Source organism: Rhipicephalus microplus, chromosome X (assembly GCF_043290135.1).
Source record: "Rhipicephalus microplus isolate Deutch F79 chromosome X, USDA_Rmic, whole genome shotgun sequence".
NCBI lineage: Eukaryota > Metazoa > Arthropoda > Arachnida > Ixodida > Ixodidae > Rhipicephalus > Rhipicephalus microplus.
Window position 1 is genome coordinate 57,322,546 of NC_134710.1, and position 21,985 is coordinate 57,344,530.

Below are 21,985 nucleotides of genomic sequence, written 5' to 3' on the forward strand. Positions count from 1 at the left end.
AAATTGGGCCGCCACGACCGGGATTCGATCCCGCGACCAGACGTCGAGCAGAGCGCAGTACTTTGATTATGATGTTATAACTAAAGAAATAGAGAACAGAATCAATTGATTGTTTCAGATTTGCGCCTGTCGATGGGTCCTCATGTCAGGGAAACCGCGGTCGTAGCTGCTCGTCTGGTGCGTTTGACCAGTCAAATCTGTCATCCCAGCTAGGCAGCGCCTCCTCCCATTGCTCCGGCGTGGAGTTACGAATGACATATACTGCCTCTATGTTAATGACATCACCATGTTGTATGGTCTATTGTGGGTTTCAAACCGCAACAGAGACTTAACTTTCCACTTGTGATTAACGGCGCAGCTAAGGCAGGTCACGAGGGCCCAGGACGCTGGCCGAGTTCAAGGCATCCCGGAATAGGGGCGTGTCATGTATAGTTCCCAAATGAAGACATGTATTATCTCTCAGGGGCGCGATGGTATACGATAAATACATGATGCTGTCAGGTGGCCTCAGTATTCAAGACGCGGTAGGACGAAGGAAAGGGCGCAAGCTGCCTTTCTCTGTGCCTTCCTCCTTCACCGCGGCGGCGGAGAACATCCAAGGATCGTATACGCTTTCACAGACGCGCTGCTGGACCACAACCGTCTGAATTCATTACAGTTGGCGTAAGAAACAACGCCGAAGACATGAATACAATTTTTTTATGAATTGTCTAACATCATCGTTCACTGATGGGTAGTAAGATATTTCGCGAGAACACAGCGCTACCGCGAGCAAAAGATATACGTTCCTGGCGACATTGCTATTGATAAACTGCCACTCCGTGTAAAACTGCAGTTAATACAAATATAAAATTTCTGAACATTGAACATACACGGACTGCGCTCACGCACGCAAAGCGTAGCTTACGCTGTATACTCTGACACGACGGTGCAGTAATAGCGAGAAGTAACTTTAATAAAAAAGCGGGACGAGAGAGACCGAAATCTGGACTGAAATTAGAGCGAAAGCGTGTGACAACGTAAGGTTTCCAGTGGGTGCTCCTGGCGGCGGAGCAGGAACCCGTTTACGATTCACCGGCGGCACGCACGCACAACCGGCGCGTAATGGAACTCGCGGTTTCCGAGACTGCCGATGCGCCAGCAAGCAGCGCATGACCCAGGCGGCCGTGTCCGAATCTCACCGCGGTTTTTCGGCGCGCCACGCTTTCCTTATAGGTCCGCGTTTACAACCCTTCGTGCTTTCGCAGTGGGGTAATCTCCGCTTTTTTATAAGAGGGAAGACACGGCTGGAAAAGAACGTGCATGCAGCGTTCGCTGGCAGTGAAGCGACCCGATTCCACGCTGCTGCAACAAAGAGGTTCTTCGCGTCTTTTCTGATCAACTGAGGCCGCCATTGTCTGCGAGGTGTGCAAAAAAGAAGCTCACTGGGCACGACATGGGAGGGCGGCGCCTCTTGGACGCGATGGTGGCGGCCAACTTCGTGTTAACCGGCGCTCCTTCTATCTGCACGGCGCCCGCGTAACTGGGCCACGCTGCGCCATGGCTGTGCACGATTCCCCGCGCACTTATGTAACGTGCACGCAAGCGGCGGCTGATTGTGCGCAGACAGGGCGCCTTTGTCGGGGACGGAACGAAATTGGCTGTGCGCGCCCGCGACATGCTGCAGTTCCATCGAGTCACAAATGAGAAGTACGTGTAGGAGGCTGGTGAGGTCTAGGGCCGTGCACCCTGTCGTCTTGCGCGCGCGTAATGAAAGGCGTTCTCGCGCGAGCTGCGGCCGCGTTGAAGGGTGCATTCCGATTTGCATAGCGCTCCGTGATTTGCAAGTAAGGGGTGTCGAGAGGTCACCAAAAAAAAAAAATCATAGCACACATTTCTGGCCGCCGCCTCTAAGACCTACGATAACAAAGGTAACACTTCACAGAGTAAAGGCATTCCTTTATGGCCCCTCTCTGCCGTCTTCGCCCAACATCAGACCGTGTACACACACTGCGCATGAGGGAACATGCACAGCTAGCACTCGGGGGGCCTAGGCAACGACTCCCACGGCAATGGTAATCACTCGCATTTGCCACACCATAAACTCCGGTTGGCACCGGGGACCAAATCATGAACGCCGTGCAACGTGATACGTAAAAGTGCACGCGTCTGACGTAGCAGCTCCGCGCGTCGCCTTCGAGAGAGACGCATGGGGGAGTGCGTACTCGTACATATGCGTGGTTTACGTCGGAGCGAGGAACGCACAGAGCGCGCCCTTCAACTGGTATGGAAATAAGTGGAGTATAGCTATGTGCGAGCAGATCCACCAAGCATAAATATTGCCAGCCGCATTTGTTGACTATCTTACTACACGAACTCCTAGGGTCAAACAAAGAATTTTGTGAATCGTTACAAAATAAGATATATGAAAAAAAAAGAAAAAAAAAGGTGGAAAGGTGGTTTGTCCCGTTACACGTTCCGCGCAGACAGGAGGGCCTAGAAGGAAGTGAACGCGTACAAGAAAAGAAGACAATAGCATTGTCAGCAACGCTACTGTTTGCTCAGCATTATCTGATGTGGTGTGACTACTTCCACGAAGATGGTAAAACTACAGCAATTCGTTCCAGGTCCCAGCAGTACACATGTTCCTTAAAGGAGCCATGACACGGTCGCCCAACGATTTGCGGTTTTCTGAGAAAAAACAGAAGTAGCGGATCTACTGTGCCAGTTAATGTGTGAAAACGGACTGTAAAGTAATATTTCAGTGCGAAACGAGCCCTAGGGGTCGCCGGCAGTGAACCCTACCCACGACCACCGACCGCCATTTTGCGATGACGCGCATGACATCATGCGCTGCGCAGATGTCGTTGTCTTCTACCAAAGTGTGAGCCATAGCAAATCAAATTGCTGAACTTCAATGCCATGCTGAAGAAGGTCGAAATAGCTCGATTGCACGCGCCCAGCGGACCCCATAACAAAATCGTTTCCCGGAATCCAGACACTCGTAGAGCAAGCAGCTTGTTAAGTCACAACTCGCAAGTGTGTCAGTGTTGCCTGACTCGCGTGGTAATGAAAACACTTCAGTGATAGCTTGAGTGCTCGACCAAATGCACTGAAATTTCGCCTGCTCGCTTGTGAACACACAAGAATTAATCCACATAAGACAGATTATAATCCGAAATCGGCTGCCATGGCCGGTTTAAACCTTACTGCTGTTTATCGTTATTTCTGAGTATGCAGTCCATTGGGTAGATATGTTATTAACCTATCACCGTGAACGGTTTCCTTCATGAAAGCTACATGGCATACTACACTGCGTGTTAATTTGCACAAGTTCTGTAATGCTGTTCAATAACTTGTCTGTTACACTAATACTTGTACTTCGTATTCTTGCTCAACTAAATCAGGTTCAAACTGATACACATTTCCTTTCCGTAATGTACGCTGCAGTTATCCTGTTCCCATCCTAGAAATGTATGCAACTCTGCTGCTGCTACACAACCCTATACTGGATGCAAAAAGCTCATGGCAAACTAAGCGTTGCAAACATTTTGATTTGAGACAACAGCGGCATACGGACGGCAAATTATCAATGCAATGTACCAAGGCAAGACGCTTTTTCAAACTGCCAAAGTAGGCATGGAGCCAAAAGCATGCAAAACATCATCATCAGCCAAACAACCCCTACTGCAGGGCCTCTCCTATGTTCTGCCAATTAACCCAAACATAATCACATACAATACAGGAAGGAACACACATATAGAAAAACTAACGGTAGAACTGAGTAAAACCGTTGGATGTTTATATAAGCTCAGCCCAGTCTTACCAAAATGGTTACAAATAGAACTATATTATGCCCCTTTCTACTCTAAAATGACATACGGTATCTTGGTATGGGGTACTACTACACAAACAAACCATCAAAAATTACTAGTTCTGCAAAAAAGACTTTTGCGAGCATTCGAGCAATACCATGGTATTATCAGGGACTTGAAAACCAAACCACTCTTTGAAAAATACGCATTACTAACGGTAACAAAACTGTATCATTTCAAACTTTTGCAGTGGATTAAACAAAACAAGCCACAGTGTCTTCAGAACCCGCCTGACGACACTCATTATACCATGCGTCAGCAACGCCGGAAAATCCCAGCAATAAGGACAACTTATGGCAAGCAACACGTTCAGTATCAAATACCCACAATGTTAAATCGTTTACACGGTCTCATAGATTTCAATTCCGTACCTTCGAACACCATTATCAAGTCCATCCTAATAAACCATGATATTGAGTATGCTTATTAAAGTTTCTGTACTTGATTTGTTACATCCTATCTATCAATTTGAGTTATGTGTTGTAGTTTCTTTTCTTATGTTTTATTTTACATTCTGTATTGATGAAGTTTCTTTTCAGATGACGCTTTTGTGATAAAGTGATTTTCTAATGTTTTCCCTGAAATTGTGTAACAAGACCATGCTAAATTTTGTTGTGTTATGGTTTATTTGTTGTGTTATTCATTTATTTCTGTGTGTTATTTGTTGTGTTATATATTTATTTCTGAAAACATATGCGACAGATTGAGCGGCCTGCATGCGAAACTGTATTTAGGAGCAGAGGCCCCATGTCAGGCTATATATATAGCCTTTAGCCTCTGCTCCCGATCCTGTAAGAATTTCAGGACAAAAAAATTCAATTAAATTCAATTCAATTCAATTTGAAGTGATGACGCTGGAAAAGGGCCCACAAGACGCCAGTAGTCTACTGAAGCGTGGGAAAGTAGGTACAAGTTCACTTATAGGAACGTTAACACCAGCAACATTCTCTGTTGAATGTTTTATCATGTCTATACATTTAATGATAACACTGGGCAATAATTCACAGGCAACAGATGTATTCTTGCCCACACAATCAGTGTAACTTAAACATTAATAGAATGAAAAAAAAAAACGTGACAAGGTTGCCATGCAACTGGAGCTGTGCAATAATTTTTATGTGAGATACAACAGCCATGACTTGGAACAATAAGACCACATGAAACAAATGGACTTACAGATGGAACCCATGCTATCACTAGCATGCCTGTGTGAGTTTAAGCCTGCTGCTGTTTTTCTGGCAGTGATAAAATCAAGTGCAAAATAAGGATATTCATAGTAGCTAAAAAATTGGGTAAAAATCGCCTCCCAGAACAAAGCAATGAAACTATCAGTGAGTGTATAATATTGACTTTGAATGGTTTTCTTTCAGCTGGATGTATTTTGCTCCACATGAAACAACATGAGGGCATTTTGTTACTGTCCCATAATATGCCCAGTTTATCTGATGCATCTGTTTAGTGAATGAAAATGTACAAGTAAATGGGCATTACCTAGCAGCACAAAGTAATCTGTTTCCCATTCCTGCAATACTACAAAAAAAAGAACATTGGCTGCTGGTCAGACTTATCTGAGCCCTTTCATCTGTTACAAAAGCGCCCTCGCAACCTCTCAAACAACTTATTTGTTGTTGTGGCTTCTGTCCCAGAAAACTTTATTAGATATGTACTAGTATTGCGATTCATACTACACTCAGCCTGAAGTTATATGCTAGCGATTGTACCTACTTTGCCAAACGGCTTTGTTTGGAAGCTAAGGAAACAGAAGTACATCAAGACAACAGCAACTTCTGCCAGATGAGACCTCCATTCTCTCCCAACTATGTACATTTGTATGCTAAAAGAACATGCTTATTCCTTATCAGGGATTCAAAGCAACAGGCCTGTAACTTTAACACAGTTGAAGTTAGGATCATGGTGAATGCACAAGAATTATTGTGAAAGCAGTGGTGTGAAACTTACGGCATAATCCAACAGAATAGATAAAAAAGAAACCGCACACAAATATTTCATACTGCACCAAAAGCAACTTTTGACTGCTCTTGATAAAATGTTCCAAACATTGGAAAAGGATGGACTCTAAACGAGACAAAACCAGTTAACAGAATCATAATTAGGAAGCAGCATAACTCACAGTGAAGTGACACAAAAAATAAAAAAAACATCTACTGATAAATTTAACCACACCGTGCTTCGTTACGTAGCTTAGTACAAGTAAGTAATACTAATGCACAACTTGCACTGAAAATCAGAGCATAGACAGAGAAGGTGCATGGCTAAACGAGGACAGCAGTCATATATTTCTGCAAGGTCCACACAAGGACACTCCTATCCTTAGGCACTACATGGTGGATGGAGTGGTGTGATGGGGGTCAGAAGATATTAAAGGGTTCGGAATATTTAGAGCCGTCCTCTTATTCTACCCTAGCCAGGAACCGCAATGAAAATAAAAAGCTAGATGAACCGGAAGGATGCTGTGTTTGAAAGTATGCTTACAAAGGCTACTAACATAGAGATTTAAAGATTCAAGTCAGCCCTTCGAATCAGCAATGCAGTGAATTATCTTTCATAGGAAATGTGAATCGAGCTAGCGCATGCATAACAGTGAACCTAAAAAGGATAGTTTGTCACACAAGTGCATTCCTTACAGATCTCAGTGATGCATGCATGCTATTGTGCATTTACTTGTTAGCGAAAATGGGTAATTTCTCGACATCAAAGGCTGTCAATTATAGATGCTGTGTGCAGGCACTGGCACGCTACTGTGGGAGGTTCGGTGACTTTAATTCATTGTGACAGACTGCACGTCCATTCCTGGTTAAGCACACTACCATGTACATTACACGTGTAGCATCGATTCAAATAGCCCGACTGCACTCAGACAGTAATCTCACTTATAGCTAGGCTTACTTCAAACAGCAAAGAAGAATATTAAAATTGTTCTTGCCAGCCAAAATGAATACCTGCAATATTCCCATGCAGGTGTATAAAGACTGCTATTTTCATTCCCAAGTGGAACTAAGGAAAATAAATTGCTGAACCACCCAAAAGTTCTACTAATCAGATGTCCACACTTTTTTGGTGAAACAACTTTACATTGACTTGAGGGAATTATTTTAAGAGTGTCAATATGGGACGCACATTAAGTGCTTACCTCTCATGTGTACCATTTATTTGTGGTCAGGCAGTAAAGGCTGATGTGCATAAACAGCCCTTGTAGGTTTACTAGCACAGGTTGTTTGCATACGGCTGCTTTTACTAGGCAAACCACTGCATCTTGCTCTCCTTTTTCTCAAATGCCCGTATTAGCAGGTAATTACAACACTCAAGCCAATAGGGTTGTATTATTTGTAAGAAACTATAGTGTGCATGATTATTTACTGTTAATCTGCACTGCAGGAACGTATAAGCAGGCCCAATGCATTTTGCTGCAGAACTTGAGCAAAAAGGTCAACCTTTGAATCCTTGCCCACTCCAATTACAAGCCCCTAATATTACTAACCAAAACAAAATTTTAGAAATTTAGCTCATAACCTATTGACAAATTATAATGTATTTTTGATGCCAAATTGTTGGTGACAATGCTCGGTCAATAAATGTTGTCTTGTGTTAACTCAGCTAAAAATATTCCAAATTATTTTTTGGACATAATGTCAGACAATGACACCAGTGATGGTCAGCATAGCTCTGATGGTCTTTTAGTCCAAGCTATGCATAATAATCAATAGGCAATGCTGCTAGGGTGATAAAACACAATGAAGACTTACTGAAAAGGCATAAGGTAATTGTTTGATGAATAACTTTCAGCATCTTTCAGTAGAATGAACATGATTCTCAAGGTCCTTCAGTGGGGACTCTTTCATCGATGAGATGTTACACGCTTCTTCACACTGCCCACACCTTGTACAATGCAAGGTCTTTGGGTTTGGCCTAACTCAGCCTTAATACTTGTCGCGCTCCCGGGAAATCCCATGTGCATAGGACAACTACGTCTGCATCTACGTTGCAGCATGAAACATGTTCTGGTTAGGACAAAAAGGAGTGACTAAGAAGCTGTGAGTAATTGTGCATACCGAACTTCAGCGCACACACACGAGGACACAGACGAAAGATTTACAAAGATCAGTGCAAAGACCATCACTACTGCACTGGTCCTTGTGAACCTTCCATTTGTGTCCTCGTGTGTGCGCTAAAGTATGCAGCAAAACCAACTAGCCCACCTTTCCATATAACTCTAAATGATTGTGCACAGCGACAAAAATGGGACAGGTGCTGTGAAGAGACGCCAACCCCCTGCCCCTTCAACAAAGCCACACTAGCGCTTTCCCCTTCCCCCACCATGGTGCAACACAGATTTGCACCCCAAGACAAGATACTGCCAATGCCTATAGCCACCACTGTCATAGCGAGAGTGGGGGCACGAACTTACACAATGGCGATTGCCCAAATAGGATAGGATTATCTCTCAAGTGGCCAGGTGCTAAGCAGGCATCCATGTAATGGTGCTGACTGTCATCATGAAATTCATGGGTCTTCAAGCACCACTAAATATTACAAGGCTTTTGACTAATTGAAAAAATTCCGAGGTTTTTAAGGACTCGTGTGAACCCTGCTATTGCATGCCTTATGAGCTGCATAGTTGCCCTGAACTCCCTATGGGGGGTCTGCACTCTAAAATTTTGTACTTTCACATATAAAAGAATTGAGGACATGAATGACCTGCATGTATCATTTACAGACCTGCAATACTGACCACTTGTAGGTGCAAACAAAATAAGATCATCTCAATCATCAACAATACTGGTAGATTCTGCAAGCAGCTTCTGGATGAGTCACTGCCTCTTTCCATAGACAATTCTCATGAATGGCAGTAGGTTTCTTAGAGACCTGTTATAGTTTCAAAGTATGAGTAAGGGGTGTTCACAAAGCTGATATCGGTAGAATAAGTTTTAAACAGCCATGCACGATAGGTTCCAAAATGAATGTGTGTCTGTAGTTTTAGTGAAATACAACTGTCTTTTATATAGAAGTGCAGAGTACAAATACTAAAGCTTCAAAATTAAAAAAGAAATAGGTACCAGAGAAAAAAAAAAGCCAATAAAAGCAAGAAAAATTATCTGCTTTTTGCATATGAAGAGACACAATGCTAAGGGAAATAATCTTGAGCACGTGGTGGAGTACAGGTACAGGGACAGTGGCACCAGCTTACAACACTGTCCCGAAATGACGCTGACAGTTAAGTGCTGTCAGGTAAGCCTGGAGGACGTACAACATGGCCAACCACATCTCTATGGGAGAACACAAACTGATACGCACATTTATGTTCCAGCACTCACTGACCAACTAACAACTCTTTGCCCAATAGAAAGGCAGGATAACATGAGTGTGAGCTTAGAAAAAACACCCACATGAGGTGCACTGCCTATTCACTGGTCTGTCATGGCAACAACATACTTTCGTCAGCTATGACACTCGGTCTCAGAAAGCCAGGCAAGATTTTTTTTTTGTTTCTTGTACCTTGGTGCTGCATAATGCTTGACAATGTTCGTTTGATTTTGTTTTCTGCATGGTCATCATTATTCAATTATAGTGTCAAGTTAGTCCCATCAAAACACCATTTTGCCAAGTGTTGTTTTTTCTACAAACTATAGAAAAATTCAGTGACTGCTTTTCTCCCTCCCATTCTTATAGTCAATATGTTCATTCTTCCACACTGTTTTATATCAATTAATGTCCTCCCATTCTTATAGTCAATATGTTCATTCTTCCACACTGTTCTATACCAATGAATGTCTGTAGGGTGTCCGCTACACAAGCAATAATGACTACCTTGTAAATCAGATAGAAATTTCATATACTTCAGAGATTTTTCCATGAGCATAACTGAAAAAAAAATTGCTTTTAATAAGGAATGGATTTGTGTCGTTTAACGTCCCAAAACCACCATTTGATTATGAGAGATGCCGTAGTGGAGGGCTCCGGAAATTTTGACCACCGGGGTTCTTTAATGTGCACCCAAATCTGAGTACACGGGCCTACAACATTTCCGCCTCCATCGGAAATGCAGCCGCCGCAGCCGGGAATCGAACCCGCGACCTGCGGGTCAGCAGCCAAGTACCTTAGCCATTAGACCACCGCAGCGGGGCTTTTAATGAGGAAGTAGATTATAGTAATGCTTCAACAACACAATAGACAATATGTCAAGTGTTGTGCAATTAAGCACAATGATTGAAAAACCCTACCAATTCTTGGAGAGCCCATGCAAAACATTGCTCCCCCCCCCCCCCCCCCAAGTTGCATCAAGTATATATCAGAGCCATATGTTTTTCAGCATGTCTTCCATTTTTACAGAAGTAGTTTTACTTGTTTTGGCAGTCATCTATGGACGCTCACTGAAAACAATGACGCACAAATCTGGCAGTTCAATTTATGTCCAGTGTTGTTTATAACAAAATAATGTAGTTTCATTCTAGGCCCATTAAAAAATTGTTTTCAGGCTGCAGAAGATGATAAATGTGAAATCTCTATTATCTATATGGTGTATTAATTGCTTTGCATCCCACCTGTCTAGCAGAATGTTTTGTGTGAGTGATAGGACAGCAGAGACGCACCTAGCAGTAGTCTCCGTAAGTAAGGTAGGAAGATTGAAACCAAAAGCCAGCAAATCCATAAAACAGGAGGCTGATCTTTGGTGTTCTCCTTTTAACATTACTGACACACAGTCTGATAATCGATAGCTGTACCACAATTCCATTCAGTCGGCTTTATTTCATCAGTAACCAATCCTAGAGACAACACACGGGGCGTGCCACACTAGCAAATTACGAAAGGCAAACATGATCTACTTGCAATGGGAATGAAATTCTTATTTGAGCGTATGTTTTATTCAAAGCAAGGCTATTATTAACACCAGATTAACTCAACGATATGGCGAGGGCAGTGAATAAAGACCTCATTAAAAGCAATCAAAGTAAAAGGCACTTTATGTACAAGAAAGGGGAAGGATAGATAACTGCAATGTAACAAAAAAAGGAGGTTCTATTTAAAAAGAACACCGCATGAGCCATCATACAATCAGGTAGGATGAAGACATTATGACATGTAATTGTGCTAGCAGCTTTTAGCAGCAAGCACTGCAACCATCTTTTTCATAAAAGCAAAAATAAAACCATGAAAATGTACATTATAAGGAACTGCTCAAGTTGGCGCTATGTACAGTGAATGAACACCTTTGCTACAGCAGTGAGCAAAGCAAGCATTTTATCCTGGCACTTGCAAACAGTAGTTGCATCAAACATAAAATGGCATCTGCACAGTGCAGATATTAGAATGCAGACCAGAAACCCCAAAACATCATGTAGCCAGTATGAGATGCATGTTAACTCTTTTCCTCCCATTGACAAGTATAGTCATGAGATTTTGTACCAAAACAACTGATGACGACTACACTTGCCAAAACCACTGATAACTATAGTTATCATTGTTGTCTTTTTTGATGCTAGATGACCACACTTTTGCATGCTATGTCATTTGCACCTTGGCTTTAATTATACTGCCATGCAGTGAAACCACCTTTCAGCTAGCTTTTTTTATGCAATAAATGCAATAAAATAAACCCATTGAACTGATACAACAGTGCTGTTTTACTCAGAAAGAAAGGACATTCCGAAAATTCGGTGAAAAAAAAGAATCCCGTAAAATGGTACTGTTTTCTTCTTTTCTCAGAGCAGATGATTGATTGATTGATATGTGGGGTTTAACGTCTCAAAATCACCATATGATTATGAGAGACGCCGTAGTGGAGGGCTCTGGAAATTTCGACCACCTGGGGTTCTTTAACGTTCACCCAAATCTGAGCACACGGGCATAGAACATTTCCGCCTCCATCGGAAATGCAGCCGCCGCAGCCGGGATTTTTCTCAGAGCAGGGAAAGAGTTAACTGTCTAGATGTTTTTGTTCCCTTTCTGCATAATGAAGCAACTAAAATTACAAACATCCTTATTTTTAAACAATGTGGCATTTTTTATTTAACTACAGGAATGGTGCATTAAAAATTAACTTGCTCAAATATATCAATAACATTAAATATGACATACAAGCTTAGAACCTCATCAAAAGAACACCCTGCAACAGTGGCGTCGCAAGGGCGTCCCACCCTCCCCAGAATTTTTTTTTTCTCCCCACAGCATACAAACGCAATATGACACTCCACTTCACCTTCCTGCCCTGGCCGGACTCCAGGTCAAGGAGGTGCCCTCTCTTGAGAAAAAATTCTGCCTGTGCCCCTGCCACGAGGTCACACATTAGGTGAGATGACAAAGATAAGAGTGCACAAGAGCACATTTCAATAATTAATCACAGGGTGCCATGTTCCTGAAGAGAATCCAAAATGCACTACAGCTGCCAGCCAAAATTGTTCTACAAGTTTTATAAGATGACTAATGCAAGCATTGATTGATAAAAAATGCACGTTTAAAAGCTTAGCTCTCTAAAGAAAACGGACACTTCTGGTACCCCCATTACCTGTTCCGACCATGTTGTAAAAAAAGCACACACATAACTCTGAAACCATGATCTCTTCAAGTAATACACACACAAAATATTGTAAAAGTTTAACGCATTTGTCATTTATCAAAATATACATGCTAGCATCTGCTAAATATATTCAAGACATGTGAAATCTGCCAGCAAACTGTGACAAAACCTAATATCTGTCTTATTTACAAGCTGTGGTCACACAGTTATCTCCAATTAAATGGGTAAATTCAAGCACGACATGTTCTGCCACAAAAGGTGGAAACACAATCTAAGAAGTAATGATCAAATGTGACACTAATTGCATACTTCAGTTTAGAGCATGAAGCATGCTAGGTGAAAAAAAGTGAAGAAAAACTTGATGGTAAAAAATACCACAAGGAACCAAAGTGAACAAAAACATGCACTGAACACATTTAATAGGTAAAACAATTGGTAATGTTGCAAAAGTGAGGTTGACTTAATGGAAGTTCACTTTGGCGCCTTAGTATTTGACAGGTCCATCGCTGACATTCATGAAAAAAAAAATGCCAGCTACATAGACGGCTGAACCTGTCACACCTATCAGCTACCCCAAAACAATATTTTGATGTGCAATCAGTATTTTCATCAATAGTGGCAATAAACTACCTACTAAATATATGGCATTGTGCAGACAGTAAACTGCTTGAGCATACCATAAGTAACAAACTGTGAAGTGCACAACACTTGTCTCCAGATTTTTGGTTAGGTGAGTGAAAATTGGTCTTGCCCAAGTACATGCAGTGCTCCAGTGAGGACGTTTCTTTGCATGAGTATGCTTTGCTTGGCCAGGAGAAGGCATAAAAAATTGCTTTCCCAGTGCCGGCACCACAAAATATTTTGGCAGTGTGAAAAAATAAAGGGTTGTGCTGCTTACAAATGGTGCATTAAAAACTGCCCAAGGTTCACAAACACACGTTTTAAAAAATGCAAGGAAATAATGTGCGCCTTCGATTCAGGTTGTTGGCATTTAGTGTACTGCCATCACTTGCATGAGCACACAGGCACCAAAAAAGCAAAATAATGTGCGTGACCGAGCTGTGCTCTTTGCGTCCCATGTCATCCCATTTGTTTATCATGCTTGACGCTTCATGTACAATAGCTTGTGCATGCAAAACGATTTTAGGCATTTTTGAACACCTAAACATTGCAGAGTACTAGTGGCTGCATTAATGACAACAGTGTCACTTAGCTGCCATAAAGCATAGCAGCTCAATAAAAGTTATGTGTATAAATTGCAATGAGCTAATGACATTTTTTATAACATCTTAAGCACATTCCCACTTTCAAAAACATAAAAGATGTGTTCCAGAATTTTATGATGCTTCTAAATATAGCACTTCAGTCTCCTTCCTAGCAAGTGCCTTGCTTATAATTGTTACTGTGAGAGACTGCCCAATTTATGCTAAATGTAATGCTGCTGACAAGATGTTTCTGTATTATACAGGAATGTGCTGATATATAAAGATAATCAGATGCTTACAAGGCATCGCTGTTTGGTTACTCTTGGCTGAGTCTAAGTGGCACATGAGAAAAATCAAGTTTACCACAAGTCCACGGGAAGTTACTGATGACGGTCATGGCGAGTGCAATTATGCATTTATGGCAGCCGCATCAATGAACCTGACTGATATCGCCGGCACGAGTGCTCACAATTCGTGCAGGCGAGATCAGCCACAATGAGTACACAGGGTGCATCCGCCAGGCGGACAGTACACCCTGTACGACCGGTACCACCTTCACCACTTTCGCAAAAACGACAGCATCACTTGTAAAAAGTGACAATGTCGTCTGCATCAGCCGCTTTCGTTGGCGCGGCGAAATAAATCAGGCCTACCGTTAATGCGCTCACACGCGCAATTCCTGAGTAGATGGCAGCAGAGACAGCTGGTCAAACGTACGCCTCTGCCCTGCGCCTAGCTGGCGTCAAGTTTTGCAAGCGGGCGTAAAAGTTTCGCCACGATGCGAATGTCTTTCCTGACCATATCCAGACACCAGATGTGATGCCCACGATGAGAATGCCCAGGTACTTGATCATGAAGACGTAGAACTCTGGCCGGCGCAGCGTGCGATCGCGGCGGTTGCATGATGGTTCTGGGCACGGTATGCTCCATCGTTGTTCAGCATTCACTTGCCAGTGCCAGGCGAGCATCCAGTCATCAAAGTGAGCTTGTTCGTAAAAGTAGCAGCACAGCACTGTCAGTGCTGGCAAAGTGTATAAGAACGAAAAGATGCCGATGCGGACCATCAACTTCTCTAGCTTGTCTGTCTTGGTGCCGTCGTGTTTCATCACAGTGCGGATATGGCAGAGGGATATGAAGCCAGCCATTAGAAATACCTTGCCCAGCGCAAGATAAACAAACAGTGGTGCAAGAACGAAGCCACGTAGCGCATCCATGTTCCAAAGACCGACATAGCAGACTCCACTGAGCACGTCACCTTCAACTTTTCCCATGGCTAGGATCGTTATAGTTTTCACAGCCGGTATAGTCCAAGCAGCGAGATGAAAATACTGCGAGTTGCTCTCAATCGCCTCATGACCCCACTTGAGCCCCGCTGCCAAGAACCAGGTGAGAGTCAGGACAACCCACCAGATTGAACCAGCCATGCTGAAGAAGTAAAGCACCATAAACATCACAGTGCAGGCTTCCTTCTTGTTGTTTTGTGTGATTGTGCGAACCATTTCAATGTTACTGTGTCCACCTGGCACTTCGAAAGGCTCGTTACAGGCCACTTGGTCACCCAGCACGAAGCCCGCGAAATAGGTAGACGACACCATCAAATTACAAAACGATAGGAAAATGATGGGTCGCTCTGGGTAGCGGAACCGCTGCATGTCAATTAGGAATGTTAATACAGTAAACAGAGTGGACACCATGCACTGTATTGACCAGGCACCTATCCAGTAGCGCGAAAACTTGAGGTTTTCGCCTCTGAAGAACATGTGGTGGCATGGCATCCCACAGTTCTTTTCTTCCTTACCACGGATACGGAACACGTAGTCCAAACCAAGGGGCACACGAAACTCGCGTGGGCAGAGAAAGCCGTGATTCACAAGTAGTCCAGTCGAATTAGGTGAAGTTGGGGAGTGATTCATTCGGTGCTCAGTCACATTTTCGCCAACGCAAAGCTTTTCCGATGTGCCAACTTCTGGGAACTTGTCACACTCAAGGGACTCCGGCCACTTGAAGCCAAACTTGTTCATCAAGTGTTCGCAGCCTTCGCGCGCTGACATGCACAGCGAACGACACGGCGGGATGGGATATTCCAAGATCGTGCACACTGGCGCGTACATGGAGCAGAGAAAAAACTGCAAGTCCGGCGAACACTTGACCTTGACCAATGGAAAGAACTGGTGCACTTCCATGCCGGCATCTTCTTGCTTCTGGTGATTTAGCAAGTTTGGCATGATGGTCTCGTTGTACGGAATGTCTTTGCACAGTGGTATGGTGATCGGCTCACAGCGTCCATGATGAGGTATAGAGCGGTACTCGGTCACGCGCGAGCTCACCACCTGGCCCAAGCCGGGTGCCAGCAGCGCTGCCAGCGCTACTAGGCCTAGTGAGACGTTTCGGGGCCGCATCACAGCCGCGTTTCCCAGACGATGGCAGCCGCTGAGTGCACGACCGGGAGAACTCCGAAGGCACAGCCGTCAAGAACACTACATGGCGACGGATTGATGCAGGCCCATCGGTAGTGTTTCCGTTCCGGGCTAACGACACACGCTACCGAAACTGAAACATGGCCGCGCGTCTCGCTTGCTTTGGAAATATTTCGGCGGGGCCAAAGTTGCTCTGTCTCCTCGCCCAAAACCCGCCGAACCAGCGGTCCGCTCCATTGGCTGCCGGCGCGCCAAAAGACTCCAATCTGACCAATGTGCGCCTCCCCGGAGCTCCTCCTCTCTGAACGAGTCTCGGAGTGAGGAAGTGAGAGACGGACGTGGCGTGCAGGAAGCGCTGGTGCCTTTCTCGAACGGAGCGGCTGCCGCCGGTTTCTCTCTCCCTGGGTGCAGCTGCCCGTCGGCCCTCTCGTCTTTGTTCCCGCAAGGTCTCTGCGCTTTCCCGTATGCCCTCTGAAGCAAACGCTCTGCGCAGACCTGAATGATCCACGCTTACAACGCGTGTCATATCAGGTACTCGGTTCCAACGGCTCAGTGAGCTCACCGCGTATACACAGGTGCTCCTTGCCTCGCTGGGGTCGCATCCACCATTTCCACATCGGTGAAGGGCTTTGTGTACGAACTGGTTGTACGGCTTTCGAATGCACATGTGACAGATAGACCTTGTTAGTCGAAAGGGACCAGACTTCAACTGCCTCCTCCGTTCACTCTCAGGGCACAATGGAGAATCCTCCGAAAGTTTTCACATCCACGGTGCTCTAGCCTTTGCATGTTCACCAGGGCCTGCATGGCCGGCTATTTTGGCTGCCAACCGCTCCCCTCTTCTGCCGCTGTCCCTCCCTCTCGAGTTCACCCTTCTCATCCATGGCACTTAGCTTAACCTGCCCCTCGTTTTTGTCAGTGGCCTACAAGCGCATATCATAGGCGGTGTTTGTTTCGACGAAATTGCCTAGATGGTCTCAGAAATTATTTGCCCCCCGCCCTCCCTGTTTTGTACAGAACAGCCGAGCCCACTTCTGGACACGCCTGCTATAGCGAAGCACCGGCGTAGGAGGAGAGGGGGGCCTCCGAAAATGTCATATTTCTTAAATGGAAGCGCACACACAAACGAACACCACACACGCGCGAACACATACACACGCACGAACATACTTAAAGGGTGGTTGAACCGCTCTCCCATCTTAAAAATTATTTCTGGCTACGCACCTGTAACGAAGAAACTGTGTACTGTCAGCTGGATGATCACATATAATACAAACAGGTTGTAATCCTGGTACGTACCTGTGGCCTGTGACAGCGGCGTAACAGGATTTTTTTTTCTTTTTCGGGAGACGGGGAGGGGGGGGGGGGTTGACTTTCCTTAGTCATACTCGTGCGTATGTTTTATGTGTGCGTGCATATATACAGAAAAGCAAAATTGAAAATTTTCGGAAAATAATTAACCAATCCCACTTCCCCCCCCCCTTCCTTTGGCTACGTCGTCGACCTGTGATTACGCAAACATCGGCGATACAGCGCAACAATGGCAAATTTTCTTACGCTGCAAACGCATAATTAAGTGAGTGGAGCGGGAAGTATTACAGAAACAAAAATGACAGATTTCGCAACGGTCGCAGAGAACGCAGCTGTCACTCGATCCAGTTTTGGAAGATTGCAAAAAAAAAAAAACATGAATATGCAGATGAGTACGAATAGAGAAAAAAAAAGCCACAAAAATCAGTGTTTGCTCTGACTGGTGACACACCTTCACGGCATATGGCTGGCGTGTGTCACCATTCCTGTTCATATAGTATTGATGTGCCTGTTATGATCAGCGGTGTTCTCACTGGACGGACGGCACACGAGGGCCATGCTGTCGGCATAAAAAGCAATTACGATGGAAACGTTCATAAGATAAGATTACGGACAATCTTGATAAGCTACTAGCGAAGGCGGTCGACCATGAACGAACTAGACGCTTGGTAGAACACTTGTGCAGAACTGGAAACTACACCACGGCCGGGCAAGGACTCCTGTTGGGAACAGCGTTGCACGTCTATCCTTCTTACGTCGTCTTTGGTCCTATAAGGCTGGGAAACATCGTATCATGCCGCCCCGACTAGCCCAGCGCTCAATAATGATATTGCTGGCTCTCCCAAACATCATAAAGCGGACTAATGATGTTGGAGTCCAGACGTGGCACTCTGATGCTTATTTTGATACCCCACTACAGTGAAATAAATGTGCTTTGAACTGATACTGTTTTGATACCGAGCGGTATGCAGTCCGGACACTCAAGTCGGCGTTCAAGGAAATGTCAAAAGTTCCATTTGAACGCAATTTATACGCTTGGCAGCAATGGCGGGAATCGAGGAAATAAATATATTGTAGAAGGACACAGGCGCCCTAATGATTATCTTTTGGAAATTAGTTTCAAGTGCGTCAGCTCAGTATTTGTTTAACTTAATTATTGTCCATTGGTTGGTTAGTCTGCAGGGTTCCCCTACTATGAATGAGAGAAAAAAAAAAAAAACTGGCAACAAGTTTGCTCTGTATATGCCGAGGTAGGCTAGTAGAAAGGGTGGGGTGACCACACTAGCCTTAAAATTGTTCAATGATCTTACTGTAAACCAAAACTAGTGATAATTTCACAGCCTATACGGAAGGAGTATGCCTCGGGCGAGAAACTGCAATCTTGATTTGAATGGATCGCATAAGCAGAGCAAAGCTATCCAGCGAAGGCTATTTCATTTTTTTAAAAAGCATCGGAGCAGGCTACACTGAATATTTTTTATTTAACAGTAATTTACACCTTACTTGAAACTAACGATTTTAAAATAAGACTTGTACACGTCAAAAAAATAAGTAACCAATTGCAATAACTTCAGTTTAAATGTTATTTATTACAGTGATAAAAAAATCCCAGAAAAGTGACTGAGCATTTACAGAAATGTATTTGATTACCTTTGCACCAGTCTCCTTAAAATTTTGATTGTCGTAACACAACAACATTTTACTCAAAAAATTTGGCAGACCCACGTACCTCGTAAATCGATGTTATACGAAGCATGTGGTTCGCAGGTTTCTATTTTGTCATTTTTTTAATGAGCGAAACATTACGCAGTGACGCTAAAGATGCGTACAAATGAACGCACAGACACACGCTAAACAGCCGCAAATGATGTATACAACCAGTGCAGTTGCGTAACGATGCCAACAGCAATATGGATATTAGTAAACAACACCAGAAGCGGGTTAGCTGACATGAAGCGCTGGAGCTCGCAAGGATGACAGCCCTGCAGACATTGCTGAATCAACCACAGCGGATAGCGCCTATGTACAATTGAAGTTAACCAACAGGATCTACAGCCGTATCGCATGAGTACATGTGTAATATTTAACACATGTGATAGCCAGCACTGTAACCACAATTGACGTTTCACAAGAATTATAGGGTTCGAAGTTTATTAGTAACAAAGTAGCGAAACATAAAATGAAGGAGACGTCTTACAGACTATAGGGTCCCATATAGGCCGAAGACTGTGGGGGGACCCACGATAAAGAAAGCATGAAAAAAAAAATACATGGGCCAATGGCAAGGCAATGTTGTATTAACAGAACAATGGTATAAAACTATATAAATAACGAAGCGATAAAACATTGTAATAAACACAAATACAACGATTAAATCACTAAATTACAATTCGAAATGGACAACATATAATACGTTATAGGTATAGAAGATGTAACTTCAAAGGTTTTTTGAATACATAAATGTTAGCTCAAATTTTTATATTTGGGGGAACAGAGTTTCATAGTGAAATGAATGTGAATGACAATGACTTTATGCCATAGTTAGAGCAAACTCGGGGTAGTAATAAATTTTGTTCCTATGCGGATCGAGTGCGGTTTGTGTTTATTAGTAAGTCACAGTCGATGAAATCGAAGGGTAGCCGACGGTTAATTGTATTAAAAACAAACAAGTACAACGAAATTCAAATAACTTACTAATGCACACAATATTGTGTTGTAACGAAATAGCGTTCGAACGACGAGGGTTGAAAGTGATAATGCAGACTGCTTGGCTATGTATGTGTTGTACACATGTTATGTACATGAATGAGCGTCGTTCGTCTAGGTAGCTATGTCATAATTGAAATGACTATGGATAAATGAGAAGTACAGCGATAATAATGCATTAGTGAATAAATATGGCCTAGCTTTAACTAATGCACGAATACCAAAAGCAGTCTTTTGTCTAGCAAATGTAAATGTCTAACAAGCGTAAACAAAAATTAAGAGTTATGTCTAAATGCACACCAAGAAAGGAAACAGTATCACAAGCATAGATAGTACTTGGACCCATAATAATAGCAGCAGGAGTTGACAAATGTTTTTTGAAAAGATCGACAAACCATGAAATTAGTTTTACAAGGGTTTATAACTAGGTCACTATACTGTTGTACAATAGAACTACATCACTGAGTACAGATTTTAGTTTTGATATTAAAGATGGAACAGTTTTGGCCTTACATGATACTGTGGCGTCATCAGCGTACAAAGTAAGAGCCACCTGTAAAGAGCACATTTTTTTTTTGTTGTTGTTAAACAGAAAGCTTTTCAGAAAGTGTAGAGCTGGTCCAGTAATACCGTAAAAATTAATTTATCGAAAATAATGGAGTGGTTAAGCGTGTCAAAGGCTTTGATTAAATCCAAAAAGACTGAACCTGAGAAGTTACCGCTATCATTGTAATGTTTGATGAAGTCTGTCAAAGAAAGGAGAGCATCCATGGTTATTGGAGCTTCCATGACGAAAATCAAACTGGGAAGGTTTTATAATATTAAATTATGAAAGGTAAGCATAAAGGCGCTTTACGAGCAGATGTTCATTTAGTTTACTTTATGATGGAAGAATAGAGATATGCCTATAATTTTTATAATCATATTTATCGCCTTTTTTTAAAAAAATGGTATAAATTTTGCACGCTTTATTGAGTCGCGAAGAGAACTTTTAGTAAAAATGAGAATGATTATATGGGTTAAGTGCTGAAAAATGATACAAGCAACCATATTTCAATGATGTGTGCAAATGTTATCCAGACTGGGAGAAGTATTTTTTAAGATTACGAATAGCTGATACCCTTTCGTCAAAGGAAGAGGGAAACAGAAAAAAAAAATGAGTGAGGTAAGCGTGGTAAACTAGATGAAGGGACATTTTTTGAACAATTGAATGACGAAGAGAAGTACTCAGAAAACAAATAAGCAGTGTCTTCAGAGTGACAATGAGTATAGCATTATGGTGAGTGATTTTCGTTAGGTGCGAGTTGATTGTAGGCGAATTGAAGAATTCATTGAACAGTTTCCACTGTGTTTTAGGACTATTTTTGTTGCTTGTGAATTCCTCATTACAATAGTGCTTCTTTGCAAATTTGAACAAAGATTTGGGAGTATTACAATAAATTTTATAGCGAAGTGCCAAGGCGTTATTAAAAGGTTGTCTATTAACTTTCTTATATATGTTATCCTTTTTCTGAGACTGGTTAATAAAGCAGATGTCATCCAAGGGCTTTGAGGCTCTCGGTATTCCTTGTTGTGAGCGATAGTATCACTACTAGCAGAAACAGCTTCTGAGAATAAATGAAAAAATTTATCCACCACTGAGAGTGTATCAGCTTCCATGCTAATTTTGCACCAGTCACAGTTTGAGGTCGCACTGACGAAATTTTCTTAGTCAAATCATATTGCAGTAAAAATTGTGTTGATGCAAATTATAGGGCTATCAAATGTGATGAAGATGGAATAATGATCGATAATATCGACATCAACCACCCCGGAAATTCCAGGACTAAAGTTAGAAAGAGCATGATTCAGAAGAGTGTTAGAGCCTCGTGGGTTGGATCTAGTATGCGATTTGATGAGGCACATTAGCCCGTCATCCAGATGGCAATCAATATAGGCACTGGTAGTATTTGAATGATA

At 43.0% G+C, this 21,985-nt stretch overlaps 1 protein-coding gene across 1 annotated transcript; it reads right to left on the bottom strand.

Moving 5' to 3' along the window:
- Positions 1 to 10,599: 10,599 nt before the first annotated feature.
- fz (frizzled class receptor) lies at positions 10,600 to 16,249 on the bottom strand. The gene has a single exon (XM_075876728.1). It carries the CDS (start codon positions 15,989 to 15,991, stop codon positions 14,300 to 14,302), a length of 1,692 nt encoding a protein of 563 aa, XP_075732843.1. The 5' UTR covers positions 15,992 to 16,249; the 3' UTR covers positions 10,600 to 14,299.
- Between the last annotated feature and the right edge of the window lie 5,736 nt (positions 16,250 to 21,985).

What these genes read in the sequence shown, in the direction of transcription:
- fz (XM_075876728.1), bottom strand. Translation starts at nt 15,991, where the DNA reads ATGCGGCCCCGAAACGTCTCACTAGGCCTAGTAGCGCTGGCAGCGCTG.